This window comes from Macrotis lagotis, chromosome 1, assembly GCF_037893015.1.
Source record: "Macrotis lagotis isolate mMagLag1 chromosome 1, bilby.v1.9.chrom.fasta, whole genome shotgun sequence".
Classification (NCBI taxonomy): domain Eukaryota; kingdom Metazoa; phylum Chordata; class Mammalia; order Peramelemorphia; family Peramelidae; genus Macrotis; species Macrotis lagotis.
The window spans coordinates 507,019,252-507,046,643 of NC_133658.1; the positions used below are offsets into that span (position 1 = coordinate 507,019,252).

The 27,392-nt window shown below is 34.1% G+C and overlaps 2 protein-coding genes across 6 annotated transcripts in view; one reads left to right on the forward strand and one right to left on the reverse strand.

Moving 5' to 3' along the window:
• Positions 1 to 26,409, forward strand: part of TMEM50B (transmembrane protein 50B) — a 40,249-nt gene extending 13,840 nt beyond the window's left edge. For 2 of the 5 annotated variants that reach the window (XM_074214075.1, XM_074214076.1), the window contains exons 2-6: positions 4,786 to 4,924; positions 12,459 to 12,571; positions 13,264 to 13,331; positions 16,670 to 16,762; positions 22,742 to 26,409. In XM_074214075.1, the coding sequence (XP_074070176.1) occupies positions 4,826 to 4,924; positions 12,459 to 12,571; positions 13,264 to 13,331; positions 16,670 to 16,762; positions 22,742 to 22,926 (558 nt within the window). In that variant the 5' untranslated portion in view covers positions 4,786 to 4,825 and the 3' untranslated portion in view covers positions 22,927 to 26,409. Of the gene's footprint in view, positions 1 to 4,785; positions 4,925 to 12,458; positions 12,572 to 13,263; positions 13,332 to 16,669; positions 16,763 to 17,119; positions 19,064 to 20,724; positions 20,783 to 22,741 lie in introns of those variants that run through there. The other 3 variants (XR_012474003.1, XM_074214077.1, XM_074214074.1) reach the window with 3 other exon arrangements.
• Positions 18,205 to 18,603, reverse strand: LOC141506892 (NADH dehydrogenase [ubiquinone] 1 alpha subcomplex subunit 3-like). Its single transcript, XM_074214078.1, has one exon. The coding sequence runs from the start codon at positions 18,508 to 18,510 to the stop codon at positions 18,211 to 18,213; it is 300 nt and encodes a 99-aa protein (XP_074070179.1). The 5' UTR covers positions 18,511 to 18,603; the 3' UTR covers positions 18,205 to 18,210.
• Positions 26,410 to 27,392: the final 983 nt, after the last annotated feature.

The following is a 27,392-nucleotide window of genomic DNA, read 5'->3' on the forward strand; positions in this document are numbered from 1 at the left end:
GGATAGTTTTTTTTACCACAATTGTTGTTTGGTTCTCTTACAGATTGTTTGTACTTCATTTTTGTATATTTTCATTTCATATCAATTCTCTTTTTTTGGAGAGAATAGTTTTTTTTTTGTTTTAATGAGAAATCCATTATCTTGTAATGTTTATTTAGAGAATTTTATAACCTTTTAGTTGTTTTAGTACATATCTTAATTTTAGTATCATTTGTTGATTTTATTTGAGATTTTTAATTACATATTCTTCCTCTTGAAACTGATATTTTTACCTTTTATCCATAATTTGCTGTCACTTTCTGATACCTTCCTTTGATAGTGGATATATCTCTATAGGACGGGATTGCAAAGCTGTCTCAGCCTCCTCCTACCTTGTGGAATTTACTTTTCAATTGTGTATGTGCTAGTAAAGTTGTATTCTACTATGGATATCACTTGTAAAAGCTTCCCTATTCCATATTAATACCGCATTGATCATGCCCTCAGTATGATTTAATGAATACTTTTTGACAAGCATGCGTCTGGCATTCAAACAATATGGCTAACTCATTGTAGTTGTGCTCTCTGTAGTAAGGTTTGAATACTTGAGTTTAGCTTGAGCAAGGATCTCAGTGAAGTATCTCTGGTACCAAGGCTGTCAAGTTCTTTTATTGGGGGGGGTGTTGCAGGGTGGTGGTGTTAAGTGATTTGCCCAAGGTCACACAGCTAAGTAATTATTAAGTGTCTGAGACTGGATTCAAACTCAGGTCCTCCTGACTCCAGGGCTGGTGCTCTATCAATATATACTTATATAGATATTGACTGTTGGTGATTATGATCACTTTTTTTTTAAGGTTTTTGCAAGGCAAATGGGGTTAAGTGGCTTGCCCAAGGCCACACAGCTAGGTAATTAAGTGTCTGAGATTAGATTTGAACTCAGGTGCTCCTGACTCCAGGACCGGTGCTTTATCCACTGTGCCACCTAGCCGCCCATGATCACTTCTTTTTAAAGTATTACTAAAGGTTGAGATTTTTTTTATAAACTTATTTGTTTATTTTTTCAAGGCAATGGGTTTAAGTGGCTTGCCCAAGGCCACACGGCTAGGTAATTATTAAGTGTTGGATTTGAACCCAGGTACTCCTGACTCCAAAGATTTAAAATTTCACTATTCATGTTTGAAGTTTTATAAAATACCTTATATTACAATACCCCTTTGAGGGAAGTTCTGTTGTTGTAATCATTCTAACTGTAATTTACAGAGGAGAAACTAATTCTGAGATTAATTGATTTGCCCAAAGTCACACAAGGAAAGGGAACAAGCATTTATTAAGATTCTACCATATGTCAGACATTATGCTAATAAGTTTTACAAATATTATCTCATTTGATGTTCACAATAATCCCAAGAAGGCAGTCAGAGGTTAAATAATTTTTCCTAGGAAGATGGTAGTTAATGTCTCAGGTCATATTTAAACTCAGGTCTTCTTGATACAAGGCCCAGCATTCCATTCTTCTTAGCCACTGAGCTGACAGCTGTCTCCCTCAGCTCCTCTCCTATGAGGTGTCAGAGTCAACTGAAATTCATGTCTCCTCTGATTTTATATATATATATATATATTATATATATATATATATATATATATATATATAATATATATATATATATATATAGTTCTATGTCTGCTACTTCAGTTTACCTCAACAAGTGTGAACAAAATAACATATAACTATTTACAGTTAAAGATAAACCAAATAATGCATTTGTTGTGAATTTTCATATCGCCTTTCCAATTGTACATGAAAAAAGTATAATCAGTATAATGATTGTTAGTCACCTTTTTAACCTGCTTGGGAATTTAATTTTGTAGTGATTTCTTCTAACATTATTTGTGAAATTTTTAAAGCTTCATAATTTTGCCATATAGACAGAATAAGAACTTTTTTTTTTTTTTTTTTTGCAAGGCAGTGGGGTTAAGTGACTTGCTCAAGGTTACATAGCTAAGTAAATGTCTGAGGTCATATTTGAATTCAGGTCTTCCTGACTTCAGGGCCAGGACTCTATCTACTGTGCCACCTAGCTTGCCCAGAATAGGAACTTTTGAGCATAGATAAACCCATATGTTACTGCAGGGGGTATAGTTTGAGCTTCAATTATTTACTTTTTTTGAATCCTTAGCATTCAGTGCAGTACATTGCGTATGATGTGATATGATATGATATAAGCTTGGAATAATTTTTCATTTTTTTCCATCCTCCCCTCCCCTTCCCCCATTTTGGGCTTTTATGGGATTAGTATGATACAATTCTTTCAGACCCTTCCTTTCAAGAGTTACATTGGTCTGATTCTCTTCCAGAATATCATCTACTTGATGACTTTCCTTACTATATTCCTTTCCCCTCTTCATGCATCCCATATTATGTAAATGAATCTTAATTTTATGAGGGACATGCAAAATAACATACACACACACACACACACACCTTATTAAGCAGGTGCAGTTCTTTCTTAGGTCTTTGCTAAATTAGGACCAGCTCCCTCTTTATTCCCTACCCCCCTTTTTATTGTTTTTGTTCATTATTTTCTAACTGCAAACTTAACTTCTTTATTTGACCTTGTCTGGTCCTGATTAAATATTTCTCCAAGCAATGAAAAGTTAATTCTTACATCATCCTCATCTTGTCTAGCTCATGGATAGATGATTCTCTCCAAATAGTTGTGGGAACTCAATCTGTTCATTTTTTACACTATCCTGACCTTTTCTGTTTCAAGATTAGATGTGCAGGTGTGGAAACTTAACTTTTTATTGCTTACAATTCCTCCCTCCTCTCATGACCTCAAGTAATCTGATATGCTATTTATGTACAATCATACAAACATATATTTCCATATTAATCGTGTTGTGAAAGAAGAATCAGAACTAAAAGACAAAAAAAATAAAAGTAAACATAAAAGTAAAAAATAATATGCTTTGGTCCGCATTCAGACTCCATAGTTTTTTCCCTAGATGTGGATGGCATTTTCCAAATGAAGTCTTTTGGAATTGTTCTTGATCATTGAACTATTTAGAGGAGCTAAATCCACCATAATTGATCAACAACAATAAGAGCAACAATGTTGCTGTTAATATGTACAAGGTTTTTCTGGTTCTGCTCACTTCACTTAGCATCTGTTCATACAAGTATTTCCAGGCTTTTCTGAATTTCATCTGCTTAAGATTTCTGTAGAGAACAGTAAATACTTCGTTACATTACCACAATTTGTTCAGCCATTCACCAATTGATGTATATCCTCTCAATTTCCAATTCTTTGCTACTACAAAAAGAACTGCTAGATATATTTTTGTCAAATAGATTTTTTCCCCATTTTTTAATGATCTCTTAACAGTTTTAAAACCCTTTGGGCATAAGTCCAGATTACTCTCCAGAATGACTAGATCAGTTCACAACTTCCATCAACAGGGCATTAATGAGTTTTCCCACATCCCCTCTGCCATTAATCATTTTCAAAAGGATGTTTGTACAAAAAATACTCATAGCAGCTCTGTGGTGGCGAAGAATTGAAAACTGAGGAGATGCCAGTCAGTTGGGGACTGACACTAAGCTGTGATATATGATTGGTGTGGAATACTTTTGTGCCATTAAGAAGTGATTAGTTGGGGTGGCTAGGTGGCGCTGTGGATAGAGCACCAGCCCTGTAGTCAGGAGTACCTGAGTTCAAATGTGGCCTCAGACACTTAATAATTACCTAGCTGTGTGGCCTTGGGCAAGCCACTTAACCCCATTTGCCTTGCAAAAAAAAAAAAAAGAAATACCTGAAAAGTGATATTGAATGAAGTGAGCAGAACCAGGAGAACATTGTATAGAATAACAACAATTTTGAATGATGGAGAACTATGAATGACTTAGCTATTTAGCTATTCTCAGCGTTACAGTGATCCAAAACAATTCTGACTAAGATGAAAAATATTATCAACTTCAAGAGAAAGAATTAATGAAATCTCAATGCAGATCAAAGTATGCTTTTTTTTTTACTATTTTTTTACTTTCTTTTCTTGTTTGTTTTTAGTCTGTGCTTTCTTTTGTGACATGTATAATATGGAAATAAGTTTTTATATGACTGCACATGGATGATCTATATCTAATTGCTTGCCTCTCAAGGATGGGAGAAGTGAGAGGGGTGGAGAATTTGGAATTCAAAATTTTTTTTCCAGCAAGTTATAAACTTTTTTTATTAAAGATTTTATATATTTTGAGTTTTACAATTTTCCCCCCAATCTTATTTCCCTCCTTCCACCCCCCCACCAGAAAGCAATTTGTCAGTCTTTACATTGTTTCCATGGTATACATTGATCCAAATTGAGTGTGATGAGAGAGAAATCATATCCTTAAGGAAGAAACAAAAAGTATAAGAGATAACAAAATCAGACAATAAGATATCTTTTTTTTCTAAATTAAATTTTTCTAAATTTGAACTTTGTTCAAACTCCATGGTTTTTTATCTGGATACAGATGGTATTCTCCATTGCAGACAGCCCAAAATTGTCCCTGATTGTTGCGCTGATGGAATGAGCAAGTCCATCAAGATTGATCATCACACCCATTTTGCTGTTAGGGTATACAGTGTCTTTCTGGTTTTGCTCAACTCACTCAGCTTCAGTTCATGCAAATCCCTCCAATCTTCCCTGAATGTAATTCAAAATTAAAAAAAAACAAAAATTAAAAATTTTTTATAAGTAATTTGAAAAAAAATTTAGTTTTTTTTATAATTTTTGTTGAATTGATTTCTTATTTTCTTTGTTTCTAAGATTTGACATCTAATGAACAATCCTTGCAGAAGAAATAGAAATGGCAGGCTTCCTAGATAATTTCCGGTGGCCAGAATGTGAATGCATTGATTGGAGTGAGAGAAGAAACGCAGTTGCATCTGTAGTAGCAGGTGTATTGGTAAGTTGTCAGGGACTTGGTTAATATAATAAATGTTATTTCTGTTTTTCTTTCTATATTGCAAAATCAGTTCTATTTCTGGTTTGCCTTTGGATTATGAATACCATTGTAAAAAATTGTTTCCATAATCATATACCTCTGCTAAAGGTCTGTTTGAGTTTTTTTAACTTTGTACATGACCCTGGGACCTCAAAAACTAAATGGAACCAGCTGGGTTTTACTGACCTGTAAAGGCTTTGAGGTTAAACAAGTATTTACCCAAAGAGTGCAGATTCTTTTGGTCACAGCAATTCATGAATAGTGTGGAGTTGTTGAACTTTGTTTTGATTTTAGAGATACTGATATAAGTGAAACTTAATAATCTTTTCAAGAATTAAGAAAACCAGGGGCGCCTAGGTGGCACAGTGGATAGAGCACTGGCCTTGGAATCAGGAGTACCTGAGTTCAAATCCGGCCTCAGACACTTAATAATTACCTAGCCATGTGGCCTTGGGCAAGTTACTTAACCCCATTGCCTTGAAAAATCTAAAAAACAAAAAAAAAGAAACAAAAAAAAGAATTAAGAAAACCTAAAATACATCTCAACAGTTAGTAGGATATATATCCTTAGTTTTCCAGATAACTGAAATCTTAAGATTAAAGGGATTCTCCAGGTTTTCTAATCCAGCTACCCAGATCATGATTCTCATCTGAATATGCCTTATCTTTTACATACCTAGAGATGGACAGCTAACTTTTCTTCTCAAAGTAGCACATTTTGTTTTGTGTCACATTTCTTTTTAAGATGTTTTCCCAGATTTGTCTTAGAGTAACTTCTTCTCTAAATTCACTTCTGCCCCTCCTAGTCAAACAAAAACCTAATCCTTTCATATAATAATTTTAAATACTTTGAAATGTCTTTTCCCTTCTTATCTTCTCTTTTCCTGCCATATAAGTCAAACATTCAGTCAATAATTATCAAATGTTTGCCTTTGTGAGACATTGTTTTAAGCATTGAGATCACAAAGACAAAAACAGTTCTTGCCCTCAGAGATGTTTTTTGGTTGTTGCTTTTTATATTTTATTTATTTTTCCAACTACATGCAATGATCATTTTTGGGAGTTTTTTTTGAGTTTTACATTTTTCTCTCTCCTTTCTTTCCTCCCTCCCCCTGACAGAAAGCAATCTGAAAAAGACTATATTTATAATCATGCAAAACAAAAGAATATATTAGAAAAAATGATAATACATAAAATAACTTCTAAAAATTGAAGATAATAAAGTTTGGTTTTCATTTAAACTCCACAGTTCCTTCTTTGGATAGGGATGGTATTTTCCATCACAAGTCTTTTAAAATTGTCTTTGATTATTGTGCTGCTGAAATGAACAAATCCATCATGGTTGATCATCACCCAGTGTTGCTGGAAGTATGTTTAATGTTCTTCTGGTTTTGCCTATTTCACTTGCATCAATTCATGTAAATCTTAACATTCTTTTCTGAAATCTTGTCCCTTGTGATTTCTCATAGAACAATAGTGTTCCATCACATACGTATGCCACAATTTGTTCAGCCATTCCCCAATTGATGGGCATCTCCTCGATTCCCAGTTTTTTGCCACTGCAAAAATCACTGCTCTGTCTGAACATTTTTGTACAAATAAGATTTTTGTCCTTTTTCATGATTTTTTTCAGGATATAGATCCCCGTAGTGGTATTACTGAATCAAAGGTTATGCACATTTTTATTGCTCTTTGGGTATAATTCTCAATTGCTTTCCAGAAAGGTTGGATCAGTTCACAACTCTACCAACAATGCATTAGTGTTCTAGTTTTCCCACATCCCCTCTAACATTGATCATTTTCCTTTCTAGTCATATTGGCCAATCTGATAGGTGTGAGGTGATACCTCAAAGATGTCTTTATTTGCATTTCTCTAATTATTAATGATATAGAGCAAATTTTTCATAAGACTAGAGATAGCTTTGATTTCTTCAACTGAGAATTGCCTTTCCCTATCCTTGGACCATTTATCAATTGAGGAATGCCTTTTTTTTAAAATAAATTTGACTCTTTTCTCTCTATATAGTTCTCTATATGTAGAAATGAATACTTTTTCAGAAGTACTAGTTGTAAAATTTTTTTCCTAGCTTATTATATTTCTTTTAATCTTGATTACAGTGGTTTTTTTTGTACAAAAACTTTTTAATTTAATGTAATCAAAGTTATCCACCTTTTTTTTTTTTTGTAATATTCTCTGTCTTCTTTGGCCATAAACTGCTCCTCTTTCCTTATGTGTGGGATATTCCCTCTTAAGAGTTAATATTCTTAGTGAAGTTCTCTCGGGGTTAAAAATCATTAAAACAAAGACAGACTATTACTCTTAGACTATTCTTAGAAGAAAGAGGGAGAGAAACCTTGCATTCCAAGCCAGGCACCCTCCTGATTCTGTGTGTGGGAGGGAGTAATAGACTACTTCCAGAGAAACCTTGCATTTTTAGTTAGTCACCTATTTGATGATAAAACTATCTTAACTGGGAGAACAGTAGACTATTCCCATGAGAAAAACCTTGCATTCCAACGAAGCTCATAAGACTCCTTGTTTGATGGTAAGTAGCCTGTTACTTTAGTAAGATAGTTATAATCCTGAAGGTTATTCTCACCATCTGGATGGTGAGGTAATATTTTATGAAAACCTTTTCATTCTTTTCTTTGTTGCTGGAGTAGATTTTTCACAAGTAGAATGTAACTCTGAAGACTAACCAATGAGTCGATAGAGAGGGACGATAGGGAGGAGGAGGGGATCGTGTTAGACCATATGATCTTGCTTGACCATCAATTCGGGGCAGGTCCTTGATCTTCACTACCTTTGTGAGACTTGGAGTGTGCCCTTTTCTCTTTTTTTTTTTTTATTTTTTTTCCCTTTTTTTTTTTTGGTTTTTGCAAGGTAAGTGGGGTTAAGTGGTTTGCCCAAGGCCACACAGCTAGGTAATTATTAAGTGTCTGAGATTGGATTTGAACCCAGGTATTCCTGACTCCAGGGCGGGTGCTTTATCCACTGCGCCACCTAGCCGCCCCGAGTGTGCCCTTTTCTCGACAAAAGCCAAAATAAATTTTCTTTTTTTGCTCAGAGGAGTGGAGTCTCTATATTTTTTTTAAGTGCATTTTTATCCCACACACAGATGTGACAGATAATCTATTCCTTATTCTCCTAATTGGTTTATAATATTACCTTTTATGTCTAAATCCTTTGCAAGCTTATCTTGGCATTGAGTGAGAGATTTTGGTCTATGCCTGGTTTCTGCCATACTATCTTCCAGTTTTCCCAGTAGTTTTATTGAAGAGTGAGTTCTTATCCCAGATGCTGGAATCTTTGAGTTTATCAAACAATAGATTATTACTGTCATTTACTGCTATTTCTTTTGCACCTAATCTATTCCACTTGTCCTCCTCTCTATTTCTTGGCCAGTACCAAACAGTTTTTTCTATCTCACTAAAGTATTGCTTTGGAAATTTAATTGGTATGGAATAAATAATTTAAATTAGTAGAATTATCATTTTTATTATATTAGCTCGGTCTACCCACGAGCAGTTGACAATTGGCCTTATTTAAATGCCCTCTGAAGTTTTTAAAGATTCTCATTTCTAATGAGAGAACATGCAAACAATTATATACCAATAAGATATGTGTATAAATGTGGTGTGTATGTGTATATGTATATGTATGTATGTATGTATATAATGAGATAAATTGGAGGTAGTCTTAAAGGGAAGGCATAGAGCTAATTAAAGGGGTTGAGCAAGTTTTCTTACTTAAAGAAAGTAGAACTTTAAGTGAGGTTTGAAGAGAGGGAAGCCAGGAATTTGAGATGAGGAAGAAGAGCATTTCTGGCAAGAGAGTCTGCCTTGTGTGAGGAACAGCAAAGAGATCAGTGTTACTATATCATAAAGTACATGCAGGGGAGTAAAAGTTTAAGACTGAAAGATAGAAAGGGAGGGGTCAGATTATAAAGGTTTTAGAATTTTATATTTGATATTGAAGATTATAAGGAACCACTGAAGTTTATTGAATAGAGGATGGGAGTCAATGACCATATCCGTTATTAGACCTGAGCTTTGAAAAATCACTTGGATACCTAAACTATGAGGAAGCAGGGAGACCAGTCAAAGGGCTAATTCAAGAGTGTAGGTAATAGGGCCTGTACCAGCATGGTGGCAGTGTCAGAGAAGATAGAAAAACTGAGATGTTGTAAAGGTATAATCAGGGACTTGGCAGTAAATTGCATTTGGTGTGAGAATAGAATTTGGAGCTGAGGATGACCCTAGATTGCAAGTCTGGATGATTGGTAGAATGGTAGTACCCTGAATAGAGAAGTTGGGGGGGGGGGCCTTTTTTGAGAGGAAGGAGTACTAAAGAATTGAGTTTTGGACAGGCTGAACTTAAGTAGTCTATGGTCATTTAGTATGAAATGACCAGAAGGCATTTGAAACCAATCTTCACATGGCATGATTTTGAATCCTCTTACTAACCTGGTTATCTTTCTCTTACTCATAGGTTATCACTATTTAAATTAATATAGATACCAAACCACACTGATGATAGATACCACTTTGTCTTTAGATGCCTTTTTCACATAAACTGCTTTCTATTCACATCCCCTTCATTTTGTATGAATGTTAAGCATGTGATTTTTTTTAACCTGTGTAGGACTTTACCTTTATTCCTATTAAATTTATTATTATAGCCTTTGAAAATCTTTTTTTTAATGCTTATTCTTTCATTTTTGCATTAGTTTTTTATCTCAGCTTTGTATTGTATGCACATTTCTTAAATGTACTATATATTTTAACCATCCAAATGAGTGATAAATAAATATATAAAATAGAATCGGGTCAATGTCAAGAGTCCTGGGATACTTACACTTAAGAACTCACCTGTATGTTGTCATTAATTCATTCATTAATCAATAAATATTATTGGGTCTGGTCCTCCTAACTGCTTCCCGTTGTTGTATGCTCATATGATTTACTGAAATCTGGGTTAACTGTTTTTGGTATTCCCTTGACCCATTGATCAAGGAAATACTAAAGACATATCATAATTTCTTGATATCTCCATGAGCCTTCTCTGTGAACAAAGTATGGAAAAGCATTTAAAGTAAAATCAAAGTCTGATGAGTGTGTGTGACATTTTATGCTCATAGTTCCCAAACTTCCATTTGAAGGAGACAGTTTCATTAACTTATTTCTCCTTTGGGTCCAAGATTTGCATTACTATTGCATTTTTAATGATTGCTTCCCTTCTAAATACTATAAACTATTTTCTCACTTGAGTATTAATAATGTATTTTAGAATGTTTTTTTAAAAAAATTTTTAGGTTTTTGCTAGGCAAATGGGGTTAAGTGGCTTGCCCAAGGCCACACAGCTAGGTAATTATTAAGTGTTTGAGACCAGATTTGAACCCAGGTACTCCTGACTCCAGGGCCGGTGTTTTTTCCACTGCACCACCTAGCTGCCCCTATATTTTAGAATGTTAGCAGGAATTGATGTCAGGCTCACCTATAGTTTGAAATATATACCTTCTTTCCCTTCTTTATTAGGACATGCTTTGTCAGGTTCTAATGTACCTCTTCTAATTCCTACAGTTGTACTCTTTAAGGATAGCAATTCATTAAGATCTCTCATATTCTCCTTATTTACTTTAAATATTTTTTTTCTTTTTAACCGTTTTTGTTCTTTCCTTCCTGATGAAAAATTAATTTTGCTTGGTAAGGAAAACTGTGGAAAAATTAAGTAATTGTGTCTTCTGCCTTTGATTGTCTTCCTCCCATGCATTGCAAACAAGTTCTGTACATTACTTGATTTTCCTCAAGATCTCTTTCATATTGAGAGCTTTTTTGATGCAAAGAGTGAATCTTACATAAATATTCCATGTTTATAAACTTTTTCTTATGCCCTTTTCAGCTTTTTGGATGTCTTTCTAAAATCATTCTGCATTGGTTAGCTAATTAAAATAAATTTGACAAATCATTATATCAGTATAATATAAACTCCTTGAGTGCAAATCATACCTCATTTTTGTAATTGTATTTCTAGTTTTTATCATATTATTGATATGTAGTAGGTATTATTGTAAATTAGAATTTTTTTGCATAAGACCCACATTCTTATTCATTTTAGGGGGTGATACTAATCCTATGACTTGTTTTCATTTACTTTTATTTTTTTGAGTTTGGTGAGAAATTATCAAAAAAAATTTTTTTATTTATTTGTTTTTCCAACAACTTGCAGTGGTAATTTTAACCATTCATTCTTTTGCAAGGTTTTGAGTTTTATGTTTTTCTCCTTCCCTCTTTTCCCTCCCCCTCCCCTTGAGAACAATCTGATATAGGCTCTTTATTTATCACTGTGCTAAACAATAGAACCATATTAATTATGTTGTGAAAGAACAAACAGAAGAAAAAAATTAGGAAAAAAATGTAATACATAAGATGACTTTTAAAAATCGAAGATAGTAAGCTTTGGTCTGCATTTAACTCAACTCCACAGTTCCTTCTCTGGATATGGATGATATTTTCCATCACAAGTCTTTTAAAATTGTCTTTGATTATTGTACTGTTGAAATAAACAAGTCTAACATAGTTGATCATCACCCAGTGTTGCTATAAGTATTTTTAATGATCTTCTGGTTCTATTCACTTCACACAGCTTTAATTCATGCAAGTCTTTCCAGGCATTTCTAAAGTCCCATTCTTCATGATTTTTTATAGAACATCACATACCATACCATATGCCACCTAGCCACCCCCGGGAGATATGTTTAAATTAACAAGAGAAGAAGCTGTTCCTGATTATTTTTTTATGTCTTTTCTAATATAGCTAAATGACATGTGTCTGAAACTTTTTAAGACTGCATATGGTAGGGGCAGTTAGGTGGTGTAGTGGATAAAGCACCTGTCCTGGAGTCAGGAGTACCTGGGTTCAAATCCGGTCTCACACACTTAATAATTACCTAGCTGTGTGGCCTTGGGCAAGCCACTTAACCCCGTTTGGCTTACGAAAAAAACCTTAAAAAAAAAGACTGCATGTAGGTATCATTGAGGCAGTATAATGCCGTATGTAGAGAGATTAAGTCATGAAGGCTTAGATTCAAAATTTACCTCTGACATGTTGGCTTTATGATTGTTTGAAGAAGTTAAGTTGGCTTAAAAGGTACTGATTTTGCAATGAAAGCTTCTATGCAGATGAAATCACAAATCCAGCAAAAGCATATACTATATACTGTATAAATATAAAAGAAAAATTTACCTTTTGCTTTCCTTTTAAAAAATAATTCAAAGTAGAAATATTTTAATAAAGAAGATATGAAAAATTTATCAGCAAATTGAATCACTTTTTAATGTGCAATGCATTATGCTAGAATGGAAGGCAGGAGAAGGAGGAAGTACAAAATCTTAAATTAAGACCTTGATTTGGATTTATTTCTAGTCCTTAGAATTTTAGAAATACTCTCAAGGTTTAATTGGTAAAATGTATGTTTACTGTTTTTTTTTTAAGTTTTTTACAGGTTGGTGGATAATGATTGATGCAGCAGTGGTATATCCTAAACCAGAACAAATGAACCATGCTTTTCATACATGTGGAGTGTTTTCCACATTAGCTTTTTTCATGTAAGTATGAAGGTAATTCTAAAAGTTGAGATTATTTTTTTTTAGTTTTTTTTATTTTGAGATATTTTTCTTAGAATAGTTAATATATGGCTTGATAAATGAGAAACACTCAGACTATAAAGTTTTCCTAAGAAGTAATAACCAAATAAATAAAAAGGAATTCTTGCTGTCATTTTAGCATTAGATCCTGAACTTTGCTTTAACTTAAGTAGGAAGAAAAAGTTATCTTTAAGCTGAATAAAGTGGGCAAGTTATTATACATATTTCCAAGTTCTAAAACATTTTTCTCCATAATTTTACTATCTGAATTTTTTTCTTAAAGTTCAAAAACTGTTCAGGAACAGCCAAAAGTAAGCTACTGTTGTATTGGTGGCCTTGGCATAATCTAATATTGCTATACAGATTTTGTTTTTAAAAAAAAGTAATAAAGGGAAGTTGAGTCCTGATTCATATCATATATAACAGGAAGTAAAAATTTAAGAAGTGTGTTGTATTCTGAGTGTCCTTTAGGAATAAGATAAAGTATCATTTCTAACCACAGAGTACCTGTGGTTTCACAAATGTGTATTTAGTTGCCTTCTTGTTTTGTGATTAAGAAACAAGTTATTCAAAGAGAATGTATTATTCGAAGACATTTATTTTAAAAAATCATATGTGGATCATATTTTTTTGTGTGTGTTTGTGTATTCTAGGATAAATGCTGTGTCAAATGCACAAGTGAGAGGTGATAGCTATGAAAGTGGCTGCTTAGGGAGAACAGGTAGGTAGAATCTATTTTGACTGACTCTTGGGTTTACTATAAATGAAGAAAAATTGGCAAAGTATGCTTTAAATTATAAAAACTGAGTTCTTTTTGCAGAACTAATAATTGGGTCCCAATATACATCTTTACAACTTTTTATAGTCTTACCATGGGTTAAATACCCTATAAAGATAAAAAATTTTTCAAGAAATTTGTACTTGTGATAATGTGTTGTTCTTTGTGTATTATACACTAATTAGTTGGTCTCAGGCTTTGATTTATTTTTCTTGGAGGGATGGTGGATTTTTATGTTTATCTTCTTATTTCCCCCCAATGAGCAAATTTAGTTGGGTTTGGTAACTATCATATTCAAAGATTGAACCTATGACTTTTTAAAATCAATTGATTGAATTATCCAAAGACTTTGATATTATTATGTAGATGTGTATACATGTATATGTGTATACGTATACACATGTCTATATGTACTCATACACATATATAGGTATAGTTGCATATGCATAGATATACATGTCTATGTACACAAATACATGCATGTATGTATATAGGCACATATAAATAAATAGATAGCAATGAATGGCATATACTAACCATTTTGTCTGTTTGCTTATGATATATATATTTCTTAATATGCATTCTTTTGGTTGTACATAACATCTTTACCTGTATGCTGTAGTATAGCCTTCTTGATATCACTTCATAAATGACATTTTATCTCTTGTCCCTTTACCTTTGCACCTGTATTCCCTATGTTTGGAGTAGACTCTTTTTTTGTTTTCTTCAAAACTCAAATGCTATCTTCTACATGAAGCTTTTCCTTCTAGATGATAATTCTTTCCCACCTACCATTTACTTGCTTGTATATAGCTTGCAACTTTAATCTCCCCCATTAGTATATAAGGTTGCTGAAGGCAAGGATTATTTCGTTTTTGTCTCTGAAGCTACAGTCTTGAGCATAGTGCCTGCCAAATAATAGGTGCTTGATAAGAACTTGTTGATTGATTAGGGAAACATCTAAATTTTCACTCAATAATTTTTAATCCCTATTAAACTTCCTTATAATAAACTTCTCTAGGTATCTGATACTTTCATCACACTGGAATTTCATTGCAATGAATAATAATCACATTCCCAGCTTTTGAAAGGGCAGTAGATTAAATTGAGCAGATGTCCAACTTCTTTATTATCTTTTTTTTTTTTTTTTTTTTTTTTTAGGTTTTTGCAAGGCAAATGGGGTTAAAGTGGCTTGCCCAAGGCCACACAGCTAGGTAATTATTAAGTGTCTGAGACCAGATTTGAACCCAGGTACTCCTGACTCCAGGGCCGGTGCTTTATCCACTGCGCCACCTAGTCACCCCTGTATTATCTTTTAATACTATAGAACTACCATTGATGCTCTCAAACTTGATGTTTTGTTATGTTTTTATTTTGACATGACTTACTTTGTTGAATCTTCTAAACTTTTACTGTGATCCTTCATCACAGTATGGAAATGATCCTGCGTTTCTGAAGGCTATGGATCTACTAGGCTTTGAAAGTTTAGAACATAGACTTGATGATGGATTGAATAAGTATCTGTCATATGTGATACAACTTAGCTGAACTGTTAGGCTCATTACTGGATTGGTCATATAGTGAGGGACTTTTTGACTGAATCCACTCTTGAACAGAGGTGCTAAACTGTAAAGCATTCTGTCAATTCAGAGAGTACCACCACCAAAATTACAATTCCTTTAAGTATTCTTGAACTGTCTTGGTAGTTGGACTTACTTTTTATTTTTATTTTTTGTTCTTTCTGCTTTTCTAATAGGAATGTTTGGAGAATTTGAGGTATTTAGAAGAATTATTTGAGATATTTTGAAGAATTATTTCCATTGGTTTGTCACATAGAATTTTATTCAGTCTTGTTTCATCTGCCTAATTAGCATTGTAGGTGTTATTTTTTCCCCTTGTTGGACAAAAGTACTCTAAAAAGTTTAATTTCTCAGTTTAAACTTGAATAAAAGAAAACAAAAAGAGGTACTTCTTAATCTAACTCCTATGGGAATGCTCTAGAAATTGGGTGACAAGAAGGCATTTGGATAGGGGGATCAAGAGGCCCTAAACTTTTGGCCTTCCTATTGTTCCTCCTTTCCTTAAGCTAAATTTCTTTTTTTCTTTTTTTTTTTTGCAAGGCAATGGGGTTAAGTGGCTTGCTCAAGGCCACACAGCTAGGTCATTATTAAGTGTCTAAAGCTGGATTTGAACTCAGGTCCTCCTGACTCCAGGGCTGGTGCTCTATCCACTGCACCACCTAGCCGCCCCTAAGCTAAATTTCTAAGAAAGAAAAAGCTCAGAAATCAGCAGTGAGTGTGGTTCAGTGGCAGGAACTTTCTTTTGAAATCGGAAGACATGAATTCAAGTTTTGAGCTTTAGTTTTTTTTTGTAAAGTAGAAATTTTGCTTTAGAGGGTTAGTAATAACTAGTATAATAGTCAAAATAAGTTGTACATAATGATGAATGATGATAATGAAAAATATGATTGATATTTTCTTCCAGTGATAAAATAAAACCTCAGCTGTAATAATAAGCATTTAAATAATGCTTTAAATTTGCAAAGCCCTTTTCTTACTTTCTCTTGTTTGATTCTTGTTATTTATCTTTTGATCTTGTTATCTTCATCTCATAGCTGAGAACTCAGGGGAAGTGGTTTGCCCATGTTCTCCCTAATGATCATGTAAGGTAAAATTTGAACTTGTGTCTTCCTGACTGTAAGGGAGTCAGTCATTTGGGATAGGTTCATTTTCTAGAAAGCTGGAAATTTGGCATTTGTAAGTAGCAGAACTGAAGGATCATTTTGAAGAGAATCTTTGTGAAATGTCCTAGTTCTTGCCTCATGAAATTAAATGCATGGAACACAGGGCCACCTTTCTTCATGATGCGGGTCATTTGGGCCAACATCCATTGCTGTGTACGGGATGTTGGTTTTCATGGCCTGGGAAGGTAGTCAGGGCTACTTTGTTCTCATACTAAATGGCCTCTTTCTACTTTCTGTAAATTTTTTGTTTCCTCCTTGGCTTCAATTACATTTACTTTATTTATTTATACTTAATTTATTTATACTTAATTTATTATTCTTAATTTTTAATATCCTGGATATCAGAGAAACAAATATTGCTACAGCTTTTTGACAACTCTTCAAGCTAGCCAGGCAGCTTCTCGTGTGTTTTACAGTTCTCAGTTGTGTATAATGGTAGGTGATGATGCTGAAACGCAGGGTGTGGGATTGATGAAGTTGTCCCAGGTGTGGAGAAATAGGAAAATGAACAAAATGATAAATCCTATCTTACTTACAGGTGCTCGAGTTTGGCTTTTCATTGGTTTCATGTTGATGTTTGGTTCGCTTATTGCTTCGATGTGGATTCTTTTTGGTGCATATGTTACTCAAAGTAAGTTCATTCTTTCCTAGTTAGTTTTTTTTTTAATGTTAATATAATCAACTTTAGTTTGTCTTAACTTGTTATCCATCTAATATAAAATTTGTTTTAAAATTTAGTGTGGAGGTAATGCACTTAAGTTTAAAAATGTTTTTAGTTTGATCATTTTCAGAAATCCAGTTGTTTTTGCAGGTTCTAGTTCCTTTGAGGAAGGCACTAAAATTTGTCTCAGTTTCTCTGGCTGAAGTAGGAAAAATGCTGTTTAATTCCCAAAGAATGTATAAATTGGTCTTTTCTAAAAGTAAGGGTATTGTTTTTTCTTCAAGTTACCAAGTATTTATTTATTTATTTATCCATTCATTTATTTAGGTGAGACCATGGAATTGTGACTGGCTGAGGTTCACACAGTTAATAAGTATCTGAAGCTGGATTTGAACTCAAGTCCTCCTGACTCTGGGATTGGTGTTCTATCCACTGCACCACCTAGTTGTACCCATGCATTTATTTTTTTTTCCCCACCCACCTTCACTGGAAAAAAATAGAAAAATATGCTCTTAAAAAATAAGCATAATCACAACAAATTCCTATAGTGTCCAGGTCTAAAAAATTATGTCCCTTTTTGCATATTAGGAGATTTTATTATGAACCTAACAAACAGCAGTAAATGTGAACATTTTAGTATACAAAGAATAAAATATAATAAATTGTATGAAACTATGAAACCTCTTTAAGCACAGATTTTTTTTTAAGTGGATATTACATTTAACATGATGCTTTTTTGGTCTACTGGGTTTGGTACTGATCTTAATAAAGTGAGTTAGCTTATTGGATGAAAGTTAAATATAAAGAAATTAAATATATAGAATGAAATATTCTGATGGTTTTTGAGCTCATCTGGACATTATTACTAATACAGTACTTATTTTGTATTTATCCTTGTGGAATGAATGTAATTTTTGTTAGGGGACATTTCCATGATGTGTAATATTTCACTGCAGAGATTTTTAGTAAATAATATATTAGTTGGTGTTATTTACTTCAGTTTGCTGTATTTAAAGCCTGCTAGGAATTTAATTAGTTCTTTCATCCTGTAACAACCATGAAAATAGTTTCAAAATTACTTTTCTACAACAATCTATTGCAATTTTATAATGATAGATTGCTAGGCCTTGGAGTCAGGAATACCTAAGTTCAAATAATGTTTATCCTTCATTATTTTTTTAAATTTTTTATTTTTTTAGATTTTTGTAAGGCAAATGGGGTTAAGTGGCTTGCCCAAGGCCACACAGCTAGGTAATTATTAAATGTCTGAGACCGGATTTGAACCCAGGTACTCCTGACTCCATGGCTGGTGCTTTATCCACTACGCCACCAAGCCCCACCCCCCCTCCTTCATTTTCTGTCTTTTTTTTAAAGACCAGGATGTTTATTGGGGAGGGGGAGGGGAACAGATAGAGGATTCACAGATTCTTCAGCCACTGGAGGGAAGGACCCTCAGGGTCCTGAGGATGGCTGGGTATGTCGGGCATGTTGCCATCATCTCGAACGGGAACAGGGTAGTTGTAAGGTGTGGCCCGGTTCATCATGCCCGCATACTTGGTATGGGGGCTTAAGGGGGGTAAGAGCAGAGCCATGGTGCCGATGGTGAAGGACATGGTCACCACGGGTTCCTTGGCCCAGGCCTCCTTCAGGAACCGGCCCAGCCTGCCCGCCATGGTGCCACTTCTCCCATCCTTCATTTTCAAAGAAGACCATGGCATCAGGGAGATGATGTGATGACAAACACATGAATTGAGTTTTGAGGGAATGGGCTGTTAAGTCACCAGCCTCACTTCTTCCTCCAGAGCCCTCTGGGTGGTCCTATGGCTAGACATGAATCAGAACGACTGGAGATAAACCTGGATCTGAGGCAGTCAGGGTTAAGTGACTTGCCCAAGGTCACAGAGCTAGTGAGAATCAAGTGTCTGAGACTGGATTCAAACTCCTGTTCTCCTGATTCCAAGGCCAATGCTCTATTCACTGTGCCATCTAGCTACCCAGAGTTCAAATCCCACACTGGTTGTGTTAGCTCAGTTTCTTCTTCTGTAAAACAAGTGACCTTATAAGATCCTCTTTGAACTCTAAATCTATGAACCTGTATGATAACTGCTCATGGTATTAAAACTTAAATCTACCATTTCCATGATTTTCTTCCTACTTTTCCAATCAAAAAACCAACAAATTGTTCCTGATATTTAATGACACTGAGCAGCGTTGAATAGTAAAATATACATTTCACCTCTCTGGAACCCTCAGAGAATGAGTTCAGAACAAGTGAGTTGATATTTCTCTTATACTTTGATCTTGAATATTTTGTTTGATTCTGAGTGCTAAGTTTGGAAGGCCTATTGATAAATAAATAGGTCTGGAGGGAGGGAGGAGAGGTCAGACACAGAAGGCATCAAGTAAGGCCTCTGATGCCTTAGATGGCCCTAAAGCACTTTACACATAGGATTCCATTGCATCCTTACAACAACTCAGGGAAATAAGTGCCATTTTTACATATAAGGAGGCTGAGGCAGGCAGTTGAAATGTCTTCCCCAGAGTCACCTAGGAAATGTCTGAGGCTGGATCTGAACTCATCTTCCTGACTCTCCAGACTTGGCACTATGTCTACTGTGCCACCTCCCTAGCAATAAACTGGGCGAGACCAGGTGGTGAGGGAACTGCAGGTGATGCTTTGTGAGAGTGACCAGACAAAAAATAAACTGAAGACTGGAGAGAAAATGCCTGTCTTCAAGTAGCCCAAGGGTTAGATCTGTTTATAATTGTTCTGTTCCTGTTTGGGGAGGGAGTTGTGGTGGTGATAGTATCCCACCCTCATTTATTGCTGCTGACATGACAGAAGTATTCATTGTGACTCTGTAGTATTTTTTTCTTTGAATTTTTAAATTTGCTTCTAATCTATCTTAAACTAGAAAACCAGTTAATCATAAAGTAAGAGTAAATAGATCAAAGAACTATTCTATGAGAGTGTCAAAGTGTAAAGATTCTGGGCCTTTCCTTAAGCAGAGAGGCCTTTTTGTTCACTTCCTTGATGTTTATTGTTTACTGGGATCTAGGAATAAATTTGGAGTTTTGGATTGGTTAGGTAAAGATGTATTCCTTGTTTTTATACAATTTACTGACAACATATAATAGTATTCTAGAAGTCTCCTAGTAAAATACAGTTACAGAATTGTTGATGACCTATTAATATTTTTCAACAACTTGTTTTTGACAGTATTCCACTTTTTCCTCTTAGTTCTGATCCACTCCATAATAGTTGTGCTGAATAAGCAGTAAATTAAAAAAAAAACTGCTTATCTACTTTTGCCTTAGGTCATCGGTTCTCAATTTTTGAATAGGAGGAACTTTTTTCTTCTTCCCCTTTTCTATTGGTTTGTGATAATAACAGAATGAAAATATTTGATGTGCTTGTGAATTAGTGCTCCTTACAACGAATCCTTGTCTGCCTTTAGGTGTCCTTGGCTCACATAATAATATAACCAGTACCCTAGGTGATATGTCCATATCTCTTGTTATTGTCATAGCTTATTGGGAAAAAATTGAGCCCCCCCCCCTTTGGGGGGGAAGAGGAACATCCATTTTTATAGTAAAGAATCTATAAATATTATTTGCATAAGGTAAATAAATGCTTTTAAAAAATTCAGATAATTCAATTAAGTATTTTTTGGTTCCTTTTGATACTTTTTTTTGGTAAGGCAGTGGGTTAAGTGACTTGCCCAAGGTCACACAGCTAGGTATTAATTAAGTGTCTGAGGTCAAATTTGAACTCAGATCCTCTTGACTGCAGGTCAGTGCTCTATCACTGCACTACCTACCTTCCCTGATACCTTATTTCTTGGTGTCTATTTGTGGTTAGCACTGATACTCTTTGTTATTGAATAAGTTGATAGCAGTTTTTCTTGACCTATATTTTTAATTTCTTGCAGATACTAATGTTTATCCAGGACTAGCTGTATTTTTCCAAAATGCACTTATATTTTTTAGGTGAGTTAACCACTTTACTATTTTACCTCTATAAAGTTTTCTGGGAATTCAGTTCGATTTATGTGTATTATAAAAAAGAATATAAAAATTAAGGACAAAGTGCGAATTCTGATAGTACAATAAGAGTAATACTTTGTTATAAAATTATAGGTAATGAGTAATAGTTAACTAGTTGCTACGTAGTTCTGTTTAAATGTGGGGTAAATGCAAAAAAAACCGTGACAGTAATCTACTAAAAGTAATCTGCTAAAAGGCCACAAGATGGAGACATTTCTCCATGAAATAATTTATGAACTAAAAAGTTTGGCTTGATCTAATTGAAAATAAGGAAAAAGACAATTTCCCTAGATAATGTTTGTCTTAGGAGTCCTAAGGTAAGTACTCTTAACAAATTAACAGTCCCTACCTTCCCAGCATCCCCTCCAATCTTTAGGAGTTCTTAAATTTGAGAAGATCCCCTTCTCAAGATATTTATAAATGTATAAAATACATAAGGTAACAAAGAAAATGGATTATATTGGAATTCAATGATCAAAATATTAAAAAAAAACCCACAAGGAAGTTTATGGACCGCCCCCAGTCAAAAAATCCCTGTTCTAGGAGCACTGTGTTTAAAAATTTCAAGACTTAGGGAAGCTAGGTGGCACAGAGAATAGAGCACCAGCCCTGGAGTCAGAAGAATCTGAGTTCAAATCCAGCCTCAGACACTTAATAATTAACTAGCTGTGTGACCTTTGGCAAGTCACTTAACCCCCAATGCCTTTCCAAAAACTAAAAAAAAATCAAAACTTGAATATTAGTAAATTAAATCTATTTTTCATAGGACTTTGTTAACAGCCAGACTAAGTCTAACAGAATAGGAAATATATGAATATGGAATTTATGAATTTGAATATATGATATGAATATAAAAGATAAAATTTCCTGATACAATAGCATAGTGATCATAATTTAGATAACTAACAGGTATGAAGGTGACTTCTGAATTTTTGGAGTGGAAATCTTTTGGATAGTATCAGCTCTACCCACTCTATGTGATCTTGTCATTTAAAAATGCCAATGACTTGATTGTTATTTTATACTTGAAATCTTAATTTAAGAATTATTTTTAGTAGAGTGATAATCACACATGTCTTGTGACCTATTTTTTAAAAACAGATACCCAGATGTATATTATATTACCACTCTGTGGTTGATTCAAAGACCCACTCAGATTTTTATGTTATTTATTTTTTCTTATCAACTGAAACTTTCCCTTTGTCCTTTTCCCATTTTATCATTTAGTATTAGTAGTACTTAAGTAACTCCTGTATAGTAGACCTGGAAAATACCCTACTCTCAAGAAGCTTTCTGTTGCTGCCATATTAAACCCATATTATAATTCAGGACCAAGAATATGCTTTTATAACATTGTTTTATCATTTGGAAGTGGTAACTTTAGTTTTTTAATTTTTGATATATTTTTAGTTGAGAGTTGAATTATCAATTAACAGGTTCAAGTAGCAGGTATTGTTAAAGTAGAATTAATAGGTTAACGATCTAATGAGATACTAGGCACTCAGATATAATTGATGAAATTGTTAGTACCTAAATAACATGTTACTGAGTTGTTTAGGGGAAAGTGCTTAACTGTAAATTGAAAAATATATAAATGCAAGTTATTATTTTTAATAACAAGAAAACCTAAACTCTTAATTTTTTGGATATGGTTGAATCTGAAAGAGAATGATATGTTGGAATATTATAATGTATCTGTGCTTGAAGAATAACATTCAAAATGGTTCAGACATTTTAGGTTGGTTCAGGAAGTTGAGTTATGAAAAATAATACCTTAGCTGATAAGTAGCTATACTACTTGATTTTATCAGGTCCACAATTGAACCTAAATACATATATTGTAATATGTAGTTCCAAGTTTTTCTCATCTTGTATAATTGTATGTTTTTCATATTTTTATAGTACCCTCATCTACAAATTTGGACGAACAGAAGAGTTGTGGGGATAAATCACTACTTGCATCAAAAATCATTTTGTTATATTCTTTATGTATAAAATTTTCTCTCAATTTGATTTATATTTTGCTAATGTATTGTACATTAAATGTCAAATTATTTTCCTTTTATGCCAATTTAAAAATATTTTGATGTCATTTTTACCCTTTATTTCATTGAATAGATTGTGAATATGTACATATTTGGATGTATATATTATAGATGGTGGAAAACACCCATTTTTTATTCTTGTCCACTTAAGGTTGATCTTTGTTGTTTTTTTTTTTTTTAAGTTTTTTGGCAAGGCAAATGGGGTTAAGTGGCTTGCCCAAGGCCACACACCTAGGTAATTATCAAGTGTCTGAGACCGGATTTGAACCCAGGTACTCCTGACTCCAGGGCTGATGCTTTATCCACTGTGCCACCTAGCCGCCCTGATCTTTGTTTTCTGAGCAAGGTTGCATCATGTCACTTTAGAGTTTATTGGCTGTACTAGTGTTTGCTGTTCCTATCTGCCGAATATGTACAAAAATAAATCAATGAATATTTGAAATCTGCACTGAAATATTAGGTAGGAAGGACATTTCATTAAGTTGTATTTGTTTTGACAGAGAAAATGAGCATGTTTTGTTTTTCTTTTTAATGCTTGCTTGCAGATGTTTAAGTGGAACTACACATGAAGCTTTTAATATCCAAAGGACTAATTTGGAAATGATTTTTGAGGAAAAAATAATTCTGAACTGCAAGGCTCTGAAATGGAATAAATTTAATGTGGTTAAAGTAAAATGACCACAGAAAACCTTGGCAACATTAATTCTTAGAAAATACAAGTAAAATAGTCTGAATATTGTCCTTTTTTCTTTTTATCACTTGTAGATTATATGCCTGCATTGCTTCAGCTTGTGGTAAAGTAAGTTGACTTGAAAGAATCAAGATTTTCGAGCATAGACAGTAGTACAACACATACTTTTACTATAATGAAAATATTAAAAAATAAAGTTTTCTTTCCAAAAGGGTACTACCACTATGTTGTTTAAGAAAGAAACATTTTATTTACTTATTTGCAAGACTGAAAGCCCCTATTCAAATGTATTCATTGCGCTTTGGATAAACAGTTGTAAAATAAATTTAGAAAATTCTGCAGGCATGTATTATGTTACAATCAATGCTCTAATTTAATGAATCGTATTAGCTAAGTAAGCACAAATACACAATGTAGCATCAAGGGAATTTTTTGAATATTGTCACTGTCTCATATTGCACTCTCACTTGTTACATAGGTTTTGGTTGTATTTTATTTTTCCCTAGTTTTACAAATTTATTTTTTTGTCTCTAAAACAGAGCATAAAACAAATAGCATTAAAATGCAACTTTAAAAATACTTTTTCCTGAGAGGATTTCCTTTGCACAGAATATGAAACAAATTGTGGAAAGCTGTGCTACTGGCCATATACTTCTTCCTGTTTACTGTTTGTGTGTTTTTGTTTCATAACCTTAGCAAACGTTTTATTTTCTCAAATTATAAAACTAGTTCTTTGCAGTCCTTTTTCATGTTCTCTCAGTTGTAACTTATTTTAAAAACAATAAATGTTTCTTTTAAGGGTGGTTTGTTAAATTTATTTGACCAAAAATAGAGCTTAAAATTTTTATTCATCACTTACATAAATAAGTGGCTAAAAGAGGCAGTTTATATATATAAAAACAAATAAAGAGTACATGTGATCTCAGCACTTTTTTGGGGGGGAGATGAGAAGTTTGGTTTATTTCTTTCAATTCCAGGAGTTCAGCAAAAAACAAACTTTAACAGAACAAAATGCCTCTAGCAAAGTAACTATATAAAAGGAAACCAGAATTGCTCTAACAGTTCACGTATTGGTATTCTGTCTAGATGGCAAATTTGCATCAAAAACTGAAAATTCAAACAAAGCCAAAATATTACAATATAATCAAAATTAAGCTACTTTTACATAAAGTAAAAATGTAGGTAAAGGAAAACAGCTACAAAGGGACAAGGGTGCACTGTGCTGAGCCCCAAAAATGTTTTACATATCTTAAAGTAGCCTAACAAAGAAAATACTGCTACTACTATATTTATTCCTTTAGTTTAACGGTATAGTTTAGACACTATGTGGAAGAGACAAAAAATGCACAAAGAAGATAGAATGTGTAGAATCTATATGAATGGATAAAGTACCCACAGAAATGAGATAATGAAGACAGTTTTCAATTATTTCTTCCTGAACAATAGCTGTACCCACCAAAGTAATTCTTTTTTCTGCAAATCATCATAACTACTTCCAGTTTCTCTTCACTGCACTGACAAGTCTTCTGCAGCCTTCACCTCAGAAGGACTCAACGCCTCCCTCCTGAAGTATATACAGCAATCTTAAAATATTTTAACATTTAATATACTCCTAACAAAATAGAATACCTATGTGTATAGTGCTTATTTTACTCATATAAACACTATGCTCGGCAGAATAGAAAATAGAAAGCAAGGACTTGTAAATACAAATGCTAAAAAGGATTGTCTCAACAAAACTGAACATGCCCACATCAACAGAACAAAATTAGGATGGACTGTGGGCCCTAATATGCAAAGTCTCATCAAGGACTTGGGGATTACAACTAGATTCTCTAATACTAGATTCTACCAATATGATATTAACTGCAGAAGTACAGCTATTAACATTAGAACTGAAGAAAGTTAAATAAAACTACAAAAACCAGTGTTTAAACTTAATGATGCAAAAGTGCAAATGAACTTGCAATGTCAAAACCACAAAAATCTTGATGTTACATTTCTGTTTCAACTTTTGAGCATGTTAACACTGACTTTTCTATCACAATCATATAGAATGGAATTAAGCATGAGCATCTGCTTCATAGCTAGGTCTCCTGAAAAGGCTAGCAGCAACATAAAAAAGGACCTGAAGGTTCCATTAGTACTCTCACTTTAAACAAAGAACAGGAAATGGACTTGTGGATTCACCCTTTAAAAACGTACAAAATCTCAACAGGCTTGCAAATTTTATAATACATTGTAAGAATTAATTTCTTAGGGAACTCTTAAAGTCAAGAGTCCTTTGGTGGGCAGGCTCTTAAAAACTAAATCTGTAGAAGAAACCAATGAAAGTAAGATAGATAATAAAACTTTGTCACCTTTTAAAATTTGTATAAATGTTTGAAATGCAATGCTAATTTATGAAGGCAATTTATGACTTGAGATTTCAGATATACTATTCTGAGAAATATACCTCTTCTAAAAAATATAATTATTGTCTATATCTAAGGAATGTACTGCTGTAACTTTTTAAGATTACAGGAACACAAATCTTAAGTATCAATAGGCACAATTCTTGATAGGGCAGGAAATCTAGATTCTATTTGGTGAAGAGGCTTATTTGGTTTGAATTGGAAAAGGGCTGGGAGTGGGAGGTGGGGAGAAGAGAGAGGTTGTGCAAACAATTGAATGTACGTCACAACAGTATTGCTATAGCTCAATGTAGGTCAGGCTAGGTGCTCAAAATTAAGTGAGCTACATTGGTTTAGAACTTAGTGGACTACTATTTAAATTTTAAAATGTTAAGACTCTAATTTAACCGAAAACTGGATAGAAAAGGAGCAAGAATGCTTAGAGTAGTCTTTAAAAAAAAATTGTATTTTGTTTTGTTTCTTTACTCAAAGGGAATGTAATCTGATAAAGTGCTTTCAAGATTTTGCCCCTAATTTAGTGACTGATGGCAAAATGATTCCTAGTTGTACAAAAAGACTGATTCTCCTTTTATGTGTCAAGCACTGTTCCCAAGTACTGTACTTGCTTATTTATCCACAATAAACTAAAGTTTTTTTTTAAAAGTCCATCTAAAATGTACACAAGACAATGAATTCTGAAACACCTAGCTCAAAACACTCAGGTGATAACTTTTTTTCAATTTTTTATCATGTGTGAATTCTGACTATCTACAGTAGAATTTTAGAGCTATAAGGAAATAGAGTAGCTCATTCACCCTTTAAAAATACCCAGCATTTAGCACTTCTGGAGTATTGGGACATCCTCTTGGTTTTGTTATTTCCAGAGCAAGTTACTTAGCCAAAACACTCTTGAATGACACTAAACCTTTAGTATACCTTTTTTCTATTGAAAATGTAGGGGGTGGGGGGCAGAGCCAAGATGGCAGCAGGAGAGGACCAACTCTTAGGTGCTCTTGATCAAAACTTATAAACTAAGGACTCTACACTTTCAAGAGAGATAGAATTCACAGAGGGACCCAGTGAGGCAGTTCTCCAACCCAAGGTAACCTGGAAAATAGCAGAAAGGCTCCGCTCTACCAGGTTGGACAGGTGGACTACCAGAGTGAAGGAACTTCAGCCTCCCAGAGGCAGCCCCAGGGCACTGGGACCCGTGGCTCACCAGCAGCGAGGGCAGTTTCCTGGACTACAGCCCAGGGAGCACCAGGCACAACTTGAGGGATCAGCCGGGGAGCTCTGCCAGAGCGAGCACATGAAGCCCAGCACTCAGGGCATACAGCAAGCAGTGTGGCAACAGGAGCCCAGATCTAGGAACCAGAAGCAGGCAGAGCCAGTAAGCAGGAGCCCCCAGGGCATTAGTGCTGAGC